The sequence below is a fragment of the Acinonyx jubatus genome, chromosome E4, assembly GCF_027475565.1.
Source record: "Acinonyx jubatus isolate Ajub_Pintada_27869175 chromosome E4, VMU_Ajub_asm_v1.0, whole genome shotgun sequence".
NCBI lineage: Eukaryota > Metazoa > Chordata > Mammalia > Carnivora > Felidae > Acinonyx > Acinonyx jubatus.
Genome location: NC_069395.1, coordinates 47021682 through 47042010, shown reverse-complemented (window position 1 = coordinate 47042010; position 20329 = coordinate 47021682). Strand labels below are relative to the sequence as shown.

General features: G+C 36.3%; 1 protein-coding gene and 1 long non-coding RNA gene across 7 annotated transcripts in view; one reads left to right on the top strand and one right to left on the bottom strand.

Annotated features, from left to right (window-relative positions):
* PLA2G4A (phospholipase A2 group IVA) overlaps nt 1-20329 on the bottom strand; it is a 158686-nt gene that overhangs the window by 43123 nt on the left and 95234 nt on the right. For all 6 annotated transcript variants that reach the window (XM_027074337.2, XM_053209800.1, XM_027074338.2 and 3 more), the window contains 3 exons: nt 13353-13489; nt 5708-5930; nt 4736-4850 (listed from right to left, as the gene is read on the bottom strand). In XM_027074337.2, coding sequence (XP_026930138.1) covers nt 4736-4850; nt 5708-5930; nt 13353-13489 — 475 coding nt within the window. The remainder of the gene's footprint in view (nt 1-4735; nt 4851-5707; nt 5931-13352; nt 13490-20329) is intronic.
* Nucleotides 2634-6669, top strand: LOC128313124 (uncharacterized). Its single transcript, XR_008293383.1, has 2 exons — nt 2634-2683; nt 6459-6669. It is a non-coding gene; the product is annotated as an uncharacterized LOC128313124 (long non-coding RNA).

The following is a 20329-nucleotide window of genomic DNA, read 5'->3' as shown; positions in this document are numbered from 1 at the left end:
TAACCAATCTCCCATTATGTCGGTCTTGCTCTTTCCACTTGAGCCACACAAATCTTCTTAATGTTCCTCAAAGAGAAAGCTCACTGACACCGCAGTGCCTTAATGCTTGCTATTACCTTATGCAATTCCAAGGCTTGTTCCTTCTTATCCCTTAGTTCAAGGTCAATTTTCATTGGCCATCCTCTATGAAGTTCCACCATTATCCACCCTTGCCTAACCCATAACCCTCTGCCCTCCTTTATCCACTCCCCTTTCTGAAACTATTAAATATCTATTGAAACAAACCAAAATCCAGATAACTTAAAACTCCACAAAGTTTTTTGCTATTCATTTGGTGGTAAAATCTGACCTGAATTCATTCAGCAGAAAAAAAAACAGTCCTGAATGATATATGGCTTATTTTTTTTTTGTCTCACTAAATATGCATATTGACACATTCTATTACAGAAATCACTCTATTTGATTATAAGATCCCCGGGGGTTATTATGTACCATACACGGCAAGTTTTTTTTTTTAAACTTTAAAATCTAAAATGTTCTGAATTCCATGACATCTATCTCTAGTTTTAGAAAAGGGATTGCGGGTGTATATTTATTGTTTACTCAGTAGTAGATCATAACATTCTACTTCTGTGAAGTAAGTTATGAAATCACAGTTGTGATGAGAACACATAATTCATTTCAAATCAAAGCCAAGTGGCACATATACCTTTCTTCATAAAGTGATGTGCTTTATAATGATTTACATGGAGTTAGTGAGATATGACTAGCAATGAATCAGAGGCTGCTAGGAAAATTTCTGTATCACTAAAAGTAATTACCAATCTCTGAATCTCATCCCCTTATCTTGGGTACTGAAACACAATAACTTCTCCAGTAATCTCATCTTTATTAATGCTGTGGTTTGTGTACACGTAATTAAAGCATTCTCAAGGTAAGATTGCTCTTTATTCCTTAGTCAAGAACTCACCATGGTAGTGCGTGACTATTATTCTTTTGCTGTTAACTCGTATGTTTCAAACTTGAACTTCTCTCCCACACCTCCATCTACTCCTTTCCAACTTCCTGTTGTGGATTTACACTTACATACACTGTCGCATCCCACTATGCTTGCCTGGAAAGGAATTAATCACCTTTCTTCCCAGTCTAGCTTACCTCTTTTGGTAAACACTATTACAGCCCTCAAAAAGAAATTTTTCAAAAATTGAAACCACTCTTTTACTCACTCACATCAAACCAATCCATTACCACCTTTCACTGATGACCTCTGGGCTTTTCACCTCCGTCTTCTGCTCTTCTTATCAGTATCTCCCTAGTTCCAGGACTTTATTACAAACGCACAGTGATAGCACTGCTTTTGGTTTCTTTCCCTGTTAATCTACCCATATGAATCAACAAAATACTTTTTTCAAAAACACTAAATAATTTCATTGTCCTACCCCTAAACACCAAATGTTTCCCACTATCTTCATAACTGAAGAAAAATATTTCTGTCTGGAATTCAAATCTTTCTGTAACTTGGCACTAATAATTTTCCCAAATGTACCACCCTTCACCGGCTCGTACTAAGTCTGGTTTCTTTTTACTGCTCTTGAAAACATATTTTTGACCCCCTTTCTGAGCATTTTCTCATCCTGTTTCACACAAAGAGGACTATTCACCTCCACTTGATAGATCTTTCCATGTTCAAATGGAATCGGAGCTCCATCACCTCATGAAGCTGTCTGTATGACTGTAATAAATCTGTACGATATCTTACACTTAGATCAGTTCTACACACTTTGATAGACCATAATATTCATGCTCACTTCAGCAGCACATATACTAAAAAAACATCATAATATTCTATGTGTACAGCTCTTTCATTTTTCATGTTTTGTTTTTGTCTTGTTAATGGGATTGTAACCTTCTTGAGGAAAAATGCCATATTTTTACTCTGACGGTATCTCAAAGAATTTAACATGGTGTTGGTAAGTTGTACTCAATAAATGCAATTTACTGACCAATGGAAATGAAAACGAAAGCAGTGTAGTTAAGGAGTCAAAAATATTTAACAGTTTAAACAATGAATGTTTGTTTAAAATCTTCAAAAGAGGAAAATGTTTAAAACGATTCTAAAGGGAAGAAAAACATTCTCTAATATTGTTGAAATAAAGGCGATCAAACTTCTGTAAGCTAAGATAATTTGGCTCCTTGGCTTTTAAAAATATTATTCAGATAATATTTCAACTTTTTCCCTTGAATATTCACTTTTAATCTAAGCAAACTTTAAAAGAATAAAGTATAGACATGTCTCCTTTTTTTCCGTCAATAACCCAAGCTACTTGAACCTTCATAACATACACTTTTGAATGTCTTATCGGGTATAAGATCCACATAACTAATGCTTGATGGCTTTGTCCAACTCTGTTAGAAGAAACAGCTTTGAATCTCCTTATCATAGAAGCTTAACAATGAAGGTTAATGGTGTATCTCTCATCCTGGTACCAGTATCACAGTTAGGCAGATGGCCCAAATAAGACACATCCAGGTCAAAAGATGACCAACTGAACATAAAACGGCCTTTCCCAATTCTAAATGAAGCCAAAATATTCACTTGCTGAAATATTACTTCTTCTTTAATTATCTCGATCAGATTTTCTACTGAGAATTGCTACTGCTTCAAAGTTAAGAATGAAAAAAGGTAACTGTCAAAATGTCATCACAAGTTTAACAATAGTAATAACACTATTATATTTTAGGTCTCTTTTACGATATTCTGTCTTCTGCCTGTCTCATGTGACTGTCTTAACAGCTCTGTAATATAAACCTGATATTTATTAATATCATTTTTTTTAATAACGAGGAAAATAAGAATCAGATTAAATGACCCACCTAATGTATTTCAGCTCAGAAATAAGACAAGGCTTCCAAATTAGTCTAATGCTTATTTGACCATAGCATAATGCTGTGGGGTAAAATGGCTTATTTGGCTATGCACAGATTTGACTAGCTTACTAGGAGGATTTATCAACCTATCTCCAAATATTCCAGGACCTCAAAAAAACAACAGCTCTAGGAAAGCAAAAACAAAACACAACCAATTTCATCATGGCACTTACTTTTCTTACGTGAATAAATTTCACCTCTCCCTCTGAGCTACATTACATTCAAGATCTTGCTCCCAATTGCTGCTGACATGCCATGGTTATCCCAGACTCCTACTGCGTGCCTTACCTCCCATTCGAAAATTAAATTTGCCTCTCATATACAAATCCTATTTATCATTAAGATCCAAGACCTCTGATTTCTCATACAGCTTTCACAGAGCACTACATTTTTAAGATTTACTTAAACTTAATTTGGGCCTGCCACTGCTTTTATGTACTTTGCATACTTTATATCATTTATTTAGTGAAAACACTATGAGAGTCTCATCCTCATGTAACAGATGCAGAAACTGAGACTAAAAAAGGCATGTAACTTGGTCAAGGGAACAATGCACAGTAACTTCTTTCTTGTATCTTAACTTGTTTAATAATGATTGCAGATTTCCCAAACAGATTATAAGGTCTTATAGAACAGGGGCAACATACTGTGGGGGCAGGGGAGGGGAGTTCATGCTTAGCACCTGTCATACTACGTCTACACAGTCAGTAACCAGAGAAGCCATTATTTTAATAAAAAGAACAAGGCCTTTTTGCGAACAAACCTCAGCTCTGCTGCTTAGTTTCTACACGGCAATGTGCAAATCATTTAATTTTTCTGAGGTTTTGTTTTTGCTTCTAAGAAGCAGAGCTAAAAATACCTCACTTCCCGAGTTATAGTAAAAATTGAATAAGATAATAAATATAGTAAGTGATTTCTGAATCATAAGCATGACGAATGTTTTAGTCAATTAACTGATAAAGATTAGAATGAGTGAATTCCAGGTGCACTGCTTTTTATAAACAATTCAAAATTCTTGCCTGGGAATAGTCAGTTGAAAAGAGTGAGACCTTGTAAAATTTGCAAAAGGATTCTGGCTACAAATCTGTTAATTACCTTCCATCCACAATGACTTTTTTTAAGCTCATGGAGTGACTGATTTCACTGAGGTACTTTTCCTAAAATTACAATGAACCCTACCATCTACAGTCAGAAATGCTACCACATTGCAGATTAGGACGAGCAAAGGCCCCCACAAGTATGATGTCACATACTTTTAGAGCACCCAACAAGAAGCAAGGCCACAGAGAAAACAAATATTTACATGTGAGATTTAACAATATGAGGTATTTTGTTCGCCAGCTGCCAGAAGCATAGACTAGTACTTTTTGAATGCTGAATTATAAAGACGAAAATGGTGCTTTGAATGATAAACATATATCATGTTACCCAATTTAATGAAAATATAAGCAGTAAGCAAAAGCATATGCATTGCCTAAAAGCATACTATTTTGTTAAAAGTCCTTGAGGAATGAGTAACTAAAATCGAGGTGATTATATTCATGACTTTTTAATAATTTCTTTTTTATTTTACTAATTTAAATGAAGGTATATTAGTAACTGGAATGTATATTAGTTTCATGGAATAGTCTGTCCAACCAGAAAATCATCTAGCTTAGCATTTTCTTGTACCTTCCAATGTTTTTATGTTACCGAAAATACATTAAAATAGACAACTAAAATTGCTTAGGATCTTCCTCTAATGAAAATCATTAGAAACCGCAGTTCAAAGGTTCCTGGAAATGCTTTGAAAGAGGAAATCACATACCTGCAAACATTAGCTCTGAAACATCAGGTTTGACATGGAGACAGGTGAAAAGGGGTAAAGGGCATTGTGCAGAATTGACTTTTTCCTTCAAACTACTCAAGGTAGTGTTCATTCTCTGTCCACAGAAGAAATAAAGAAATGGTTTTCAATATAGAAACATATACAGAGAGAAAACTGTTTAAAATAGTACTTCCAATCAAGACACTTAAAACTTCTCTAATAAAAATCAGTCTTCCTTCTTCTAGAAATCTCTGGGTCCTAATAAACGACAACAAGTAAGCTCTATGGAGGTAATTATTATCTTCATTCTAAGAACAACCGTAACTCTTTTAAAGATTATGGCTACATTTGAACTGAAGAAGAACTTGGCAGCTACGAAGCCCAGAAAGCAGTTGGACCCCAGATTCCCTGGCACAGACTCTGTCTCCCACACTTTATCTTCAGATGAAATGTCACACTGTAGTCATGTGTCAAATAGGCTTGCTCCATGCGACTTATTCCCTTTTCTGGCTTTCTTTAGGGAACCTCGTTTTTCCTCTACTACTAAAATACTACTTGTATTCATCCCTTTATTTAAAAAGACTGCCATTGGGGTGTGCAGGAGTGGACAGTAAGAGGTCAAAATGTGTATTGAAGAATACAAAAGTACTTCTCTATACATCAAAACTGATACACAGAAAGAATTAGTAAGCACTAGTTGGAAATGTAGAAGTGTTATGTCTGGCAGGACAATGCGTACTCAGGACACATTGTTGATAGAATCAGTTGAGTCAAGTGACTTTTATAAAATGTTATATGGAAATGATGAATCACTGGGTTCTACTCCTGAAACCAGTACTACACTGTATGTTAACTAACTTGAATTTAAATAAATTAAAAGAAAAACCAAATGTATCATTTTGTTTTATTAAAACATTATGACATACATGGCCGATTTGTATTAAAAGGATTGCAGTTTGAGCCATAGCTTACATTGTGAATTAGTGTTTCTCCAATTAACATCCCAAAGATGTCAGTAAAGGTGACAGGTTGTCCAGAGCTTTTCTTCTTCCATAGAGACTCAATGTATCTCTTAACTTTCTGTGGTGTGAGAAGTAAAAGGGGGTTGTGGCTAACATTTTTCATTAGCTCTTCATTAATCTCCTCTGGCCCTTTCTCTGGAAAATCGGGGTGAGAATATAAGGTTGACATGTACCTGTAAAGAAGACAAAAGATGATTAGTAACGAGAAAGGACGTCACATAGTAGTCTCCAAAGAAGGCAGGTGCTCTCTGTCATAAGAAAAATAAAGAATGTTAGAAATGGTTGGTTAACTTAATTATCTGATTAAAGATATTAATCCATTTAAGGAAAGAATGTATCAATCAGAAAGGAGCTGGTCCACAACAAAGGCCAAGTAAAAGAGAGGTCTCAAAGGAAATAGTGGACTTCCCAAGCCCAGTCCAGAGGAGAGGATGCCCTAGTGGGCTTACTGGCTGTCCACCGTCTAGCCTCTGGGAATGGGTAATTCCTATTAGATTATCAGAGACTGATGAACACAACACATTTAAGTCATGTAAATAAACTTACTTGTCTGGATATAATACCAGTCAAGTAATCTGATAATTTGACTTTCCATAATGATTAACTATAGGTAGGAAATGTGCTGTCTAAACTATTGTGAATGCCTAATTCTCCTAACAAATGTATTTTTGTTTTTATTTTGCCCATTGCCAACTGGGTAGAATCCCGAGTCTTGCCAATTGTAGGTCTCAGAATTTCTGGGCATCCAAATCTGATTGTGAAATCCTGGAGAGAAAGAAGTCGTCAAGGTAAATGCTTTCTTATGGACATTCTTGGCCACCAGCCATTTGGCCACTTCTAGTAATACTGGAAATCAGTAGATACTACCTTGGTATTTGATATTTAGACAATAAACATTCAGTTACCACCCTCCTTCCTGTGCACCAATATCTCTAGTATTGTAGCTCTCCGTACTGAACATTAAGTATGACTTTACTTATCTGTCTCCCTTAGTCTTGTGATCTCTTGCTGGGAAAACTTTGTTTATTCATCTTCTCTAGCCTCAATGACTAGCAAATGCCGAGCACATGGAAAGCACAGTTTTTGAACTACTGAACTGAGAAAACAAAATAATGAAAGAAATATATACTCCACCCCTTCATCCAACCAAAGAGAAAACAGGGCATAGTTTAATCTCCTGTTTCCTTGACATTCAAATAGAAATGCCTACTACAATGGTTTATCTTTCCTTCAGGGAGGGGAGAAACCTGACCCTTACTGGGTCCCTGCCCTTCCTGAAGCCTGGGCTGGTTAACTGTACATAAGCTATTGCCTTGAAGACCTGAAATGCTTTCAATTCTTCTATTTTAAAGATGAGGAAAGAGAGGATGGATGAATTTAAATAAATGTTCACAGTTCCCCAATTAATAACAGAATGAGAATTTAAAATGTGTCTTCTCCCCTGATAGGCTTATTAAATCTCTTAAATAAGATTTCAGTTCTTAGAGACCAAACTACTTCCATTTCACATGAAATTAGAATTTCTTATTGGATTCAGAGTTCTTTGGAGACAAGTTGAGAATAATTATAAGTTAACAAATGGAGAGTGATGAGAGACCTTTTAACGCTTATTCATTTTTTGAGAGACAGAGACAGAGCGTGAGTCGGGGAGGGGCGGAGAGAGAGGGAGACACAGAATCCGAAGCAGGCTCCAGGCTCTGAACCGACAGCACAGAGCCCGATGCGGGGTTCGAACTCACAGACTGGGAGATCATGACCTGAGCCGAAGTCGGACGTTTAATCGACTGAGCCACCCAGGCGCTCCTCCCACAAAAAAATTTTTTTAAATAAAAATCCTTGGGGCGCCTGGGTGGCTCAGTTGGTTAAGTGTCCAACTCTTAACTTCAGCTCAGGTCATGATCTCACAGTTTATGGGATCAAGCCCCGTGTCAGGCTCTGCGCTGACAGGACAGAGCCTACTTGGGATTCTCTCTCTCCCTCTGCCTCTCCTGTGTGCACATGTGTACTTTCTCTCTCTCTCAAAATAACATAAACTTAATAATAAATAGATAAAAACAAATAAGAATTCTTAAAAGATCTTTATTACATAAATTGGATTCCTAAAATTCCCCCCAAACATGTGATAAAGATAAATAAAAAAGACTTACTCCAGACTCAAGCCTGGGATAATTACCAAATATCTATAAAAAATACAGCTTAGAGTACTTGAGAGATACTAGGGTCTATCTACTCCTGTAGTTATTCTAAGGTCTATCACATAACTCATCAAAATCAATAAACACCTGGTTTTCTGGACCTCATCCTACTTTTCAATAATTGCATGCATTGATGGAATGCATTGGTTTGTATTTAAGAACATAATAAAAATAGGAAAATAAAACATCTTTTGGTGCCTCTAACTGGTTGACTCTGGAACTATCCAGGATATGCTTCATTCTTTATGGGAACACTAAGAACTTCTTTACTGGTTTTATTAACAAGAATAATTTCTACCTCCGTGGACAATTGGTTTGCCCTTAGCTTTTTAAAAATTATATTATGTAATTGGATTTTACATAGTTCGATTTTGCCTTGGACTTTAGAAAGCTTAAACTCAAGCCTGTGTTTCATGCTTTTCAGAGCTATAGGTTATAGAATGAATTTTTAATTGAATTTCTAGTTATATATTTACTTACCTTTTTTCACTTCTATCCTTATTGTATGCAACCCAGTTTTACTTTATAAGATACATTAAATCCTTTCCTTAATGAAGCAGGGTAAAAATAAAGAAAAGGACCAAACACTTAATGTCAGTAGAGAACAATTTAGCCTCAGAATAATCTTTTCAAAAGACAGATAAAAAGGAAATAATATGATCATTCTGCTGTTGGAAGTTTGTCATTTCCAACTATTCAGCAGAAAGATGTAATTACTCAAATCTGAAATAACATTATTTAAGACTTCCCTTCTCCATCTCTACTTAGCTGGTCTTTAAATGAATCAACTTATGATTCTAGTAAGTACCTTTGCCCCATGAATTGTCCCCAGCAAGATCTGAAGGCCCTGCCCTTCCCTTCCCTTCCCTTCCCTTCCCTTCCCTTCCCTTCCCTTCCCTTCCCTTCCCTTCTCCTCAATGTTAGCCATTGGCTCTAGATCAAGAAAGTCCTTCCTCTGGGGTTTGAGGATTGCTCAGAAGCTAGGACTTGTGCCACAGTTTCAGAGGTAGATTTTTTTAAATGGCCAAAAAGTATACAGATGTCAGCCCAATTCTCTCTGTTCCATGTAGGAAGGTTGTAGTCCATTTCTTTTCTCTAAATGCTGAAGTAAACTCATTCACTTGAGGGAATTTTTCTCTCCCCCTTTCCCTCTCTGATTCTTTCCCTACTATGAAGCACTTGGTTTGAGGATACAAGCCCTAGCCAAAAACAAAAAGACCTAGATACCTCAGCCTTTGGCACTGGGTTAATGTTCTCTGCTTGTTCAGCATTTATTTTTTAGAATTCATGAGTGTGAATTGGACAGACTCTTCATGATGTCATCATGGTGACATGCAAGACCTGAGTTTTAGCTTTGGTGATGCTAAAGATGGAGGGGTAGGCAATGGCCAGTTTTCTTTAAATAGCTGTCTTTGTTTCCTTGGTTGCACCAAGGCAGGATTCACTGTTACTAGTTTCTGTGGACATGCTACCATCTAAAGCACACAAACATCACCCCAATTTGCAACTCTATAGTTAAGTCTTAATTTTCACCTCTTTACTAATACGTGATTCCCAATTATACCAATCAAATTTCTGAAACTAAGTGACTTAGACATAGCAGGGCCTCTACAAATAGTTAATTAATGAATGGAAGGATCCTCAACTTATTTCTCTATAAATCTGAAGATATTGGCCTCTAATTTTCAACATATTTATATGATGGAACACATCATTCTCTCCATATGAATGCATTTTAGGCTAAGTGTGAAATTCTAATACCTAAATCATGTCAAAACTGCACAAGGAATTTTCAGTGCAGTTTCTTCCTCCAGATCGCCTGGCCAATGTTTTAAAATATCAGTGCCTGGCCTCCAAGGACTTGCCAAATCAGAATCCTTAGGGGTAAACATATAGAATTTCTATGCTTAAAAAATTGTCAAAAGCAAGTCTCAAAAGCACTAAAATTCGGAATGGCTTGAGAAGACCCTTGACATTTGTGAAGCAAATAGCCTGAAACCCTAAAGAAATCTCTAGATTGATTTTCCCCTCAAAAGGCAGTTACTTATGCAAATCTTCATTTAGTCATTCAGTGTGTGATAAACTGGAGAGATTCATTAAGCGAACAAGCCAAGCACAGTCACCACCCCAAACAACATATTTTTCTCTAACTTACGCCTTGATCTTTTAGACTATCACCTCTTATCTGGCAACATCCCCTAAAATTGTTTCATTGTTCAATGCTGCGGGAAGTCTTCAGACTCCTGAACTGAAAGTTCTCCTTCTTGAATTCCGTTTGGGTCACTTTAATGGACTGAGCCCCACTGCTATCATTGCAGAGCTACTCTGATTTGTCTTTAGATGGCAAGGTCATACAAGCGTGGCAGTCAAGAGCCCACAGCCCCCTATGATTCTGCAGATGAAGCTGTACTGGGGAAGAGAGTTGTGCCAACTGGTTGGCTAACATTTATATGTAATGAATAGCACAGTATCAACCCAAAATAATTTCAGAAATAATTACCATAAGGGTAGTAGCAATTACAAGGGAAGCCTTTGTCCTACATAAAATTCTCTTTTGTGATCACAGAAACCTTTTTGGGAGGTCCAGGGCTTCTCCAAATATTTCCGTATTACCTCATTTGTGCCAAGTAATGGTCATGTGTCAGCAGAATATAAAAACTTACACAAGAGTGTAATTTGTTTATCCAAGTCTTTCCGAATTCCTTCCTTTGAACTTTTTACCTTCTTGCCTATACTGTTCAAGAGAAAATGAACATGCATCATCCTGACCACCTTTTCTTCTGTTCAGGAAGTATCTCTTCTCTCCACAATGAACAGCTTTCACTTGTGCTTCTTCTCTTGTCCCATCCTGTCTCTGTCTGAATCTTTTTCTATCCACAAACCACCTATTTCTTTACCTTCCATCTATCCTTTTACATTATTTCCTTTACTTCAGACTTCTACAAAAATATCCAAGTCCCTGAAATTCTGAAAATAAAACAAAACCAAAACCCTTCCCCGAGTTCCTATATTCCCCTTCTTGAAATACAGCACCTGAAAGGTTTACCTCCCCACCTTTCTTCATCTTCTATTCACTTCTTACTTGCAATTTCAAGATCAAGAGTTTTCTTTATTTCCTTTAGTGATTTTTGCTAAAACCACTAAAGATTTCCAAACCCAGTTCTAAGTTAAGCTTCTCACCCATGTTTCACTCTATTAAAAGACCCACTATTTCTTGAAGTACTCTCCACCCTTGACCTCTGGGTCATTTTTTACGTGATGCTCTTCTCTGACAGCTACTTTGCATTGTCCATTAGGGATTTCCTTCCCTTTTTGGTCCATTAGCTTTTGGGGTGTTCTAGAGTCCCATGAACTAAATTATTGGTAGTAATAGCTGAAGTGGTAGAAATTGGTGAAATTACCAAGGGGGTGGGGTGTAGATATAACAGAACAAAAAGGAGGTCTCCTCACATTAAGGAGAAAAGCAGTGAAAGTAGTAAAGACAGTATGGAGGGCAGAGTAATAAGAGAGGATGAAATAAAAACAAAAAGGCATAGTAGGAGGGATTTGTAAGAGGGAGAGCTAATGTGTGAAATGTCTCAACTGCCAACCTCATCCTCCCTGGCTCCCCCAAAAAGTCAAGGAGAAAAAGAATTTCAAGACACCATTATATTTGAAAATTAGGTGCTTTCAGGTGAAAATCAATTGTAAGGATTTTAGGAGTGAGTGTCCTTTAAGGAAATAGAATAAATTAGTGAAGGCTAATCTTGAGGAATTTAGACAATTTTTTGTATATAGAAATTTTTGTATATAGAAACGCATGGTCTGTAAATGTTTAAATGATTGGCCTGTAACATTTAAAATTCTCTTAATTACATTTTGCAGGACTTGTTTTTCGAATCCCGACAGAATATAAGATGTCGCCCAAAGTTGCCCCAAATCCATAACCAACTCAATGATTGCAGCTCTAATTAAGCCTAAACATGCATTATTATACCCTCAAATCAGCACCCCAAATCACACCTGCTCTGTCTTTACTAGCTGAGTCTAAGAAAGTAAGCTTCCTGTAATGTATCAGTCAGGGATGGACCACAGGGATCTAACAAATATTGAATTCAGAGAAAGAAAGCCATTCAAAGAGTAATAACAAAATGCTTGAGTAGGCAAATTAATCTAAGGGTCCAAGTTTTTCCATCATATTACTCATTAAACAGGCAGGTGCCTGTTCTTTCCTTCAAGGGAAAGAATAATGATGGGCTACACCCTTTTTTCAAAAGAGATAAATCATTTTGAGGGTACATACAAAGAAGGTGGCAACCATAATTCTAAGTTTTTGTTTCTTAGCTAAAGAATCTGATTCAAAATATTTAAGAAACTGTAGACTCTTTATAGGTGAATCTCTATGTAGAATCTATACCTGTCCAATAGAAGGTTATGGTTTAATTCAAAGAATGCTAGAACAGAGGATCAAAAGCCTGACTTTACATGCTGGTTCAAATCACTTGGCTTCTGAGTCAAATTTTCTTTAGTTGAAAAATGAAAAAACTCAGATCCATCTCACAGGATGAGAAGGTACAGAAATTTTAGAGTGCTAGACATATTTAGTATAGTATTATAATAGATGAACTTTACTATGGCTGCATGATTAAAAAGCCTTGTAATTCAAAGTCAGACATTTTGTAATAAGGTGACACTCATAGTTGAGACATCTGGGGAAGAACTAATATTTGATTTTCAATGTGCTTCTATGAGTTAGGCAAACCAAAAAGTACACAGTAGAGTCTTTGAACATGTTTTATACACGTTTGTGAAAAGTCAAATCTACAGTGCACAAATATTATACATGCAGATGTTTTATGTTTCTATCCAGATTTAGCTGCGCATAAATACATTTAAAGGATTAATTTCACAATTATATGCAAATCAGTGAAACTTATTGCATTTCTGCATTCAAAAGTTGTTTTTCTTCTTTTATATACTAAGGTATCTTGCATTTCATTCTATTTGCCCTAGAGAAGAAAATGAATACCCAGTGAATCATGGAGACTTAGACATGATTGCTGAAAGATTACAAATCAGAAAATTATAGGAAGATTAAATTAATTACGGGTGGAGTATGTTATTCCACCTCTGTGATATTTATATAGAATTTCAATTGATCTATTTTTAAATTTTACATTTAACTGCATTTTAAGTTACAAACAGGCTTAAAGGGAGTAAATTTATGACAAGAGTCATCATTATGTATGAATTTGCCGTAAAAAACGTTTTTAAGAAGCAAATTATTCAATGAAGCTGCAATACTTCAGTAACATGAAGTTAAGGTTAATTTTCTAAATCCTCTTTTCTTTTCTAAGGTTTGAGGTAGATAAATGCAAAACATTTAGCATGATATAACTAAGATTTAAAATGCATACTAACCATGTGGAGCCAGAAAGGCCAGCAACGTAAGTAGCACAGTCCAAAATTCCTGATTCATATAGTGCCTTCATCACACCGGAGAATCCGACCATGGCTCGGAACCCTCCACCTGAGCCCAGTATGGCCACCACAGGCACCTGGGATGATGAAACAAAGAGATCATTTGTGAAGCCATAAAATACATTTCTGTTTTGTTTCAACTTTTATGTTATATGTTCTACATTTGGTAATCAGGAACTATAAATTCCATCATACCTTAATAATAACTAATTTTTAAAAAGGAAAATGTTTCATATAAGACAATCAAGAATTAATGTCTCTTAGAAGGCAGACATTGCTAAAACACCAACTAACTCTATTTAAAAATAACGACAACCATAACTCCCTATATTTACTTGACCCTTTGCAGTTTTTGGCTTGCTTTCGGGTGCATTTTTTTTATCCTCTCAAAAATCCTGTAAGGTGAACAAAAAAGTCTTTGCTTATTCTGCAGATGGAAGTTCTACAATGGTGATATTACTTGCATAAGGCCTATTAACTGGTAACTTCTAGTTAAGTAAGCACTGTGCCCTCTTGGCGCATAATTCTTACTACTCCTTTATGCTGACTCATTTCAAAATACATGCTATTATTCAAGCAATTAAAAAAGAATGTGACAAGACCTAAAAATTTTATTTACTCTTTAATCTATTAAATAAATCTCATTGAGCAGTCTCTATCTTTCAGTCATCACAGGTGGATCCGGGGAATATAGTTTATTTAAGTGAGGCAGAAACATAATAATAATTATGACAATAGTACGAATAGGGACAGATGACATCTGTTGAGCAATTACTATCTGATAGGAACTGTTCTAAGTATTTCATAGAAATTATCTCATTTGATTACCACAAAATCCACATGAAGATTTTACAGGTTTATAGGATTTTATGCTCTTTTATAGGTGAGCAACCAAGGTACTTAGAAGCAAGACCTCGAAAACTTGTTCTGGGTCATGCAACTAATAAATCGCAGTCAGGAGTCAAACCCCAGGTTCCTACATTGGGGTTCATGCTAACATGCCTTACTAAAATAAAGTGCTACAGGTTGGGAGTACGTGAGGTCCAGAAGGTGTGGTGAATTCCAATCAGAGAAACTGAAATGGTAGAGAGAGCTTCATAAATAAAAAAAGAAACCGGTTCTTAATTTTAAAGATGCACAGTTATTCAACAGGGAGGGACGAGGGCAGGGAAGGAGGCCGGTCTGGAAATGGAAGCAGCATGAGTCAACCAAGAGTTTTCCCAGTAGAGAAGCAAAGGCTGTCTGCAACATGACTAAAACACAAGTGTTTGTTTGGAGAGGGAGAGATTGTCATTTTCTTTGTGGTCCTCAACCATTATTGCTTAAGAGAGCTGGTGGTTTCTCTCTCTACTCTAGGGAACAGCTCTTAAAGTGTACACAGCTCTCAGGGTGTCCACAAGGTCAAAACTATTTTCATGATAGCAGTAAGAGGTCATTTGCCTTTTTTTGTTCTCATTACTTCACGAGTGTGTGATGGAGTTTTTCAAGAAATTACAGGATGTGTTATATAGCAACAGATTGGATTCAAAAGCAGATAAGAGAATCCAGCTGTTTTCTGTTAAGTCAAACAACAAAGATAATTGTAAAAATGGATCTCATTTTTTTTTGGTTCTTGAAAATTTGATTATTTTCATAAAATGTTATTTATATTAATATGACATCAACGTATTTAAAATTTCTAAATGTTTTTATTTACTTTTGAGAGAGACAGAGACAGAATTTGAGTGGGTTAGGGGCAGAGAGAGAGGGAGACATGGAATCTGAAGCAGGCTCCAGGCTCTGAGCTGTCAGCACAAAGCCCGACGCGGCGCTCGAACTCACGAGCTGTGAGATCATGACCTGAGCTGAAGTCAGACGCTCAACCGACTGAGCCACCCAGGTGCCCCAACATCAATGTATTTAAAATAAATACACATTTTAATAAGTTTTCTCAGTTTCAGTTTTTAATATGGTAAATATCCATAGAGATAGCCCACATAAATAAAATCTTTTAGAAGTTTATGATATTTTTTAAGAGTATAACGGATTTCTGAGACCAAAATGGTTAATAACAACTGCTTAAGACTATCAGGCACATGGTGAGTACAATCCAACCTCTTCCAGTAAAATTTAGAGTCTTTTGAGGACAAGACAGTGGGAAGAACAGACAAAGGCATAGGGAGTGGATGGAGGCAAATATTTACTGGACAGACAGAGAATGATGTGGAGGCATTGTGAGATTGCCAGGGAGAAGAGGTGTCTTTTGTTTGACATTGTTTCTCAGTGATAACAATTATCAAAGAAGAAGTTAGAGACAGAAGACTGAGCAGTTCATGGAGCAAAGATATTAGATCATGGAGCAATTCAAGGCTTTAGAAGAAACAAAGTGAAGAAAGAAGCCCCCATGGGTAGCAGAGCAGAACCTGAACTGTGTGGGGATGCTCTGACTGGAGTTAAATAAAAATTTCCTACTGTTATCGGGTTTTCCTTTCTACATATGTGACAAAGTCTCATTTGCAAAATCAATGTCCAAATCATGGAGCGCATGTGCAGAGATGAGCTCAAGTATTTTCGGCAATTCCATTTTATCTGTAATAGTCATGGTATCCTCTTCTTCTGAGGTGCGAATGGCAAACAATTCCTCCTTTCTTCTACCCCCTAAAGCGAAGCTTGTGAGGAGAGAAACAGAATCAAGGTACATTTACAAGGAGAAGCTGGTGACTGATCTGACGTTAGGCACAAAAGAGGAAGGAGTGTGGTCAGACTGTTAGGGTTTCTAGCTTTGCTCCCAGCAGATGATGCGACCATTGCCCAGGAGAAGAACCCCCGGGGCAGGGGGCCAGCTGCAGGGGAAATACTGCACTCAATCTCAGAAATGCAAAATACACAACACGGATGCATCGTGTTCCAATCACTTGGATTCTGATCCTTGGGTATTCATTGACCAATGTGAGATATACCATATATATTCCATATATATGGAACTATATTCCATATATATTCCATATATATGGAACTATATTCCATATATATTCCATATATATGGAACTATATTCCATATATATTCCATATATATGGAACTATATTCCATATATATTCCATATATATGGAACTATATTCCATATATATTCCATATATATGGAACTATATTCCATATATTCACATAAGATATATGGAACTATTATTTTAGAACTAGAAGGACCAAAAGTCTATCAAACTTTTATATATGGAAAGGGAAGTCTTAGCGGAGATAGGACAGTGAAGAGCCCGACACCTAGGACTAATTTCCTCATCCAAGGCTTTGTCTAATACCAAGTGGTCCCAACCTGGAAGACCCTAGGCATCCTAATTAGATGCAGTTTGGGGACCTCACTGATGAAAACGCATTCCACCGGCACAATGGAGCAATTTAAATGGCTTTGAACCTGTGTATATTTAGATACACAGAATGTTCTCAAACATAAATGTTTAAATTGTCAATAAAGTAAAATACATAAGCTCTTAAAAACTGATCTGGAGGGGAAGGAAAGCTAAGATAGAAAACAGAAGTGGTTTATAAAGTGGGTGAGTGGAGCACAGTACAGTGTAGTTGTAAACAGGCCAGCTAAGAAGTTAGAAGGAGGAGGGATTTGAATTAGGCCTTGAGAGAAGAGTTGAGTTTATAGGCAATGTAGTAACAATAGTGAACATTTATTATTGCCATGTGCCAAGCACTGAGCCTAAGATCAGGCCAAGATCGTCACTCTCTCTCTCAAAAAACAAATACACATGTTATTTTTAATAATAACATTAAACCTATACAAACCAGATAGTTTAGAGAAAGAAAACCCTTAGTAATGGAGTACACTGTTCAACACAGAACATACAAACTGTACTGTTTGGAGTCATATTTAATAAGAAAAGTTGGAAAACTGAACATAAGACCTTCTCCAATCCCCAGCTGTCCTTCTTCCTAAGCCAGTAGTCCAGCATAACTTATAGATGCCTATTTTATATTGTTAGGAATTTTCTGGAAATAGCCACTTGCTCTGGAATTCATTGTTGTATAACCCATTGTTTTCATTATTGCTTTATAGTAAGTTCTTAAAGAGAGTTTTCACATAAGATTTTTAAGTCTGATATCTGAGCTGCTATCAGGTAAAAAAATGTCAGATGTTTGCACATAAAAATTGAATAATCACATGATGGAAAGATTATGAAGATTATAATTACCATCCTCATTTATTACATATGAATCAATCTGTTTTTATGTCTATCATTTAATTTTCATAACTCTATGAGATATATATTTTCACCTACATTTTAAAGATAAAGTAATTGAAACACAAAGAAGTTCATTTTTCCATTATCATAAAGCTAGAAAGTAATGTCCTGTGGATTCAAAGCTGGATCTGTCAGACTCCAAAGCTTTTAATTCACTATGCTCCACTATCTCTGAAAGCTTTCCTTACAACTAGCTTTGTGACCCGAGGCAAAGAAAATCCTCTTTGAACTCTGTTTACTTCTATGTAGAAATATTGGGTACAATGAACAACCTTGAGGCTTTTTGCTACTAGTAACACTCTAGGTTCTATAACTACTACAGAATATGAATTATAAAACTATAAAAGCACAGGATAGGGGCGCCTGGATGGCCCAGTCGGTTAAGCATCTGACTCTTGATTTCGGGTCAGGTCGTGATTTCAAGGTTCGTTTCTCATCAGTCTCCATGCCAACAACACAGAGGCTGCTTGGGATTCTCATTCTCCCTCTCTCTCTGCCTCTCCCCCACTCACACATACTCTCTCTCTCTCTCTCTCTCTCTCTCTCTCTCAAAATAAACTTAAAAACAACCTATAAAAGTATAAATTTTTATTAACTACAAAAACGGGAGATTAAACTTATCAAGAAAATACTGTGTACCTGGTATGAGCTTGGGTACTTTCATTCAATGTGTTTCATTTAATCTTCCCAGGCCTCTAAAGGAGATCAGCATTATTTCCATTTTTCAGATGAGCAATTCAGTGCACATAAATACCTTGTCCACATACAGACAGCTGTTAGGTCATAGAACCATGGTGTGAACAAAGGTGTCACTGACATGATAATTCATTCCCTTTCCTTTTACTCACTGTTCAGAAAGACAGGGTAATCTTTATTGAAAAAAACCATTTGATATTTAGCTAATTTATATTTCAGATTCATGTGTCACTTCAGATGATGTCAGCACAACTTTACCTAACAAATGAAGGCTAACTTTTGATGTTTTAAATGTCTTGGTCATTCCAAAATAGCTTCAAAGAAAGCTGGAGAGTTATAAGATGCAGCTGTTAGACCTGGCTCAAAGTCTAAACGATTTAAACTAAAGGTTATTGAGAGTTTTGGGGTTATATTTAGACCTTATAGCATCAGAATTTGTGCATAAATGATATCAATGAATATTTCTCATACTTCTCTCATATGATTACAGGAAATGAATTTTCACTTACCAAAAATCCTGTGGTTTTGATTAAATTATTGTGATGCAGGGGCATATGGATATTATTAATTTCCTCCCTTGCAAAAGAAAACTCTAAAATGCTTAAGGATTTTTTTTTTACATTTTCATAAATTTTTATGGTCTGAAAATTATACAGAGACTTTTTGCTTCCTTGGCTCCCCTATTAGTCAGGGTTCTCCAGAGACACAGAATCAACAAGATGTATCTATATATCTACCTCTCTAGAAAGAGATTTGTTATATAGAATTGGCTCATGAAATTAGGATGAATGGCAAGTCCAAATCTGCAGTATGGGCCAGCAGACTCCAGAACCAGGGGAGTCAATAATACAGTTCTAGGGGTGCCTGGGTCACTCAGTTGGTTAAGCATCCAACTTCAGCTCAGGTCATGATCTCACAGTTTGTGGGTTCGAGCCCTGTGTCAGGCTTTGTGCTGACAGCCCAGAGCCTGCTTCAGATTCTGTGTCTCCCTCTCTCTCTCTCTCTCTCTCTGCCCCTCCTCGACTCACTCTGTCTCTCTCTCAAAAATAAAATAAACATTAAAAAAATTTTAAAAAATACAGTTCTAGTCTGAAGTCTGGCAGGCGGAGACCCAGGAGAGCCAATAGTGCAGATGAAGAAAGGCAGTCTGTTGGAGAATTCCCTCTTGCTCAGGGAGGCTGATCTTTTTGTTCTGTTCAGGCCTACAAATCATTGTACACCCCCTCCCCCCCCACATTACCCATGGCAATTTATGTACTGAAAATTCACTGATCTGAATGTTAATCTCACCTAAAATCACCCTCCAAGTTGACACATGAATTGAACCATCATAGCCCCATTTCATGTTTTAAAGAGGCAAGAGAAAAGTATGTAACCACCTCTGTGCCAAAACTATCAAGTCTTAAAAATAATGCTCCAAAATTATGAAAAACACAAAGAGAAAATTTTTTCCTTGGTAAATTATTCATTTAACAAACGTTTTTCACTTGTTATTGGGAAAAAGGTGTTTTTAATACATAACTCTACTGATATTAGATAAAAATGTACTTCATTATATTTAGTAAAATATAGACTTAAAATATTTTACTTATAGTACTTTTTAATACACCTAGTCCAGTTCATTAAATGCATTTTTTAATTTCTAAGAGGGCTTATTATTTTATTGACTAGTATGAAAGAGGACTACAAATCAAAAAAGTTAAGAAGTGTTAGAATTACTTACGCCAGTTCCTCACTAGTAGTATCAAAGGCAGATGGTTATAATCATTTGGATTGTTATGTGTTTGGGTTTCATTTTTGTTAGTAATTATCACTTACAAATTATCCCTTTTTCTCTTTTCACTGACAAAATCAGGCAAATAAAAAGGGAAACAAAAGCAAAAATGAACTATTGGGACCTCATTAAGATACAAAGCTTCTGCACAGGTAAGGAAACAATCAACAAAATTAAAAGGCAACTGACGGAATGGGAAAAGATA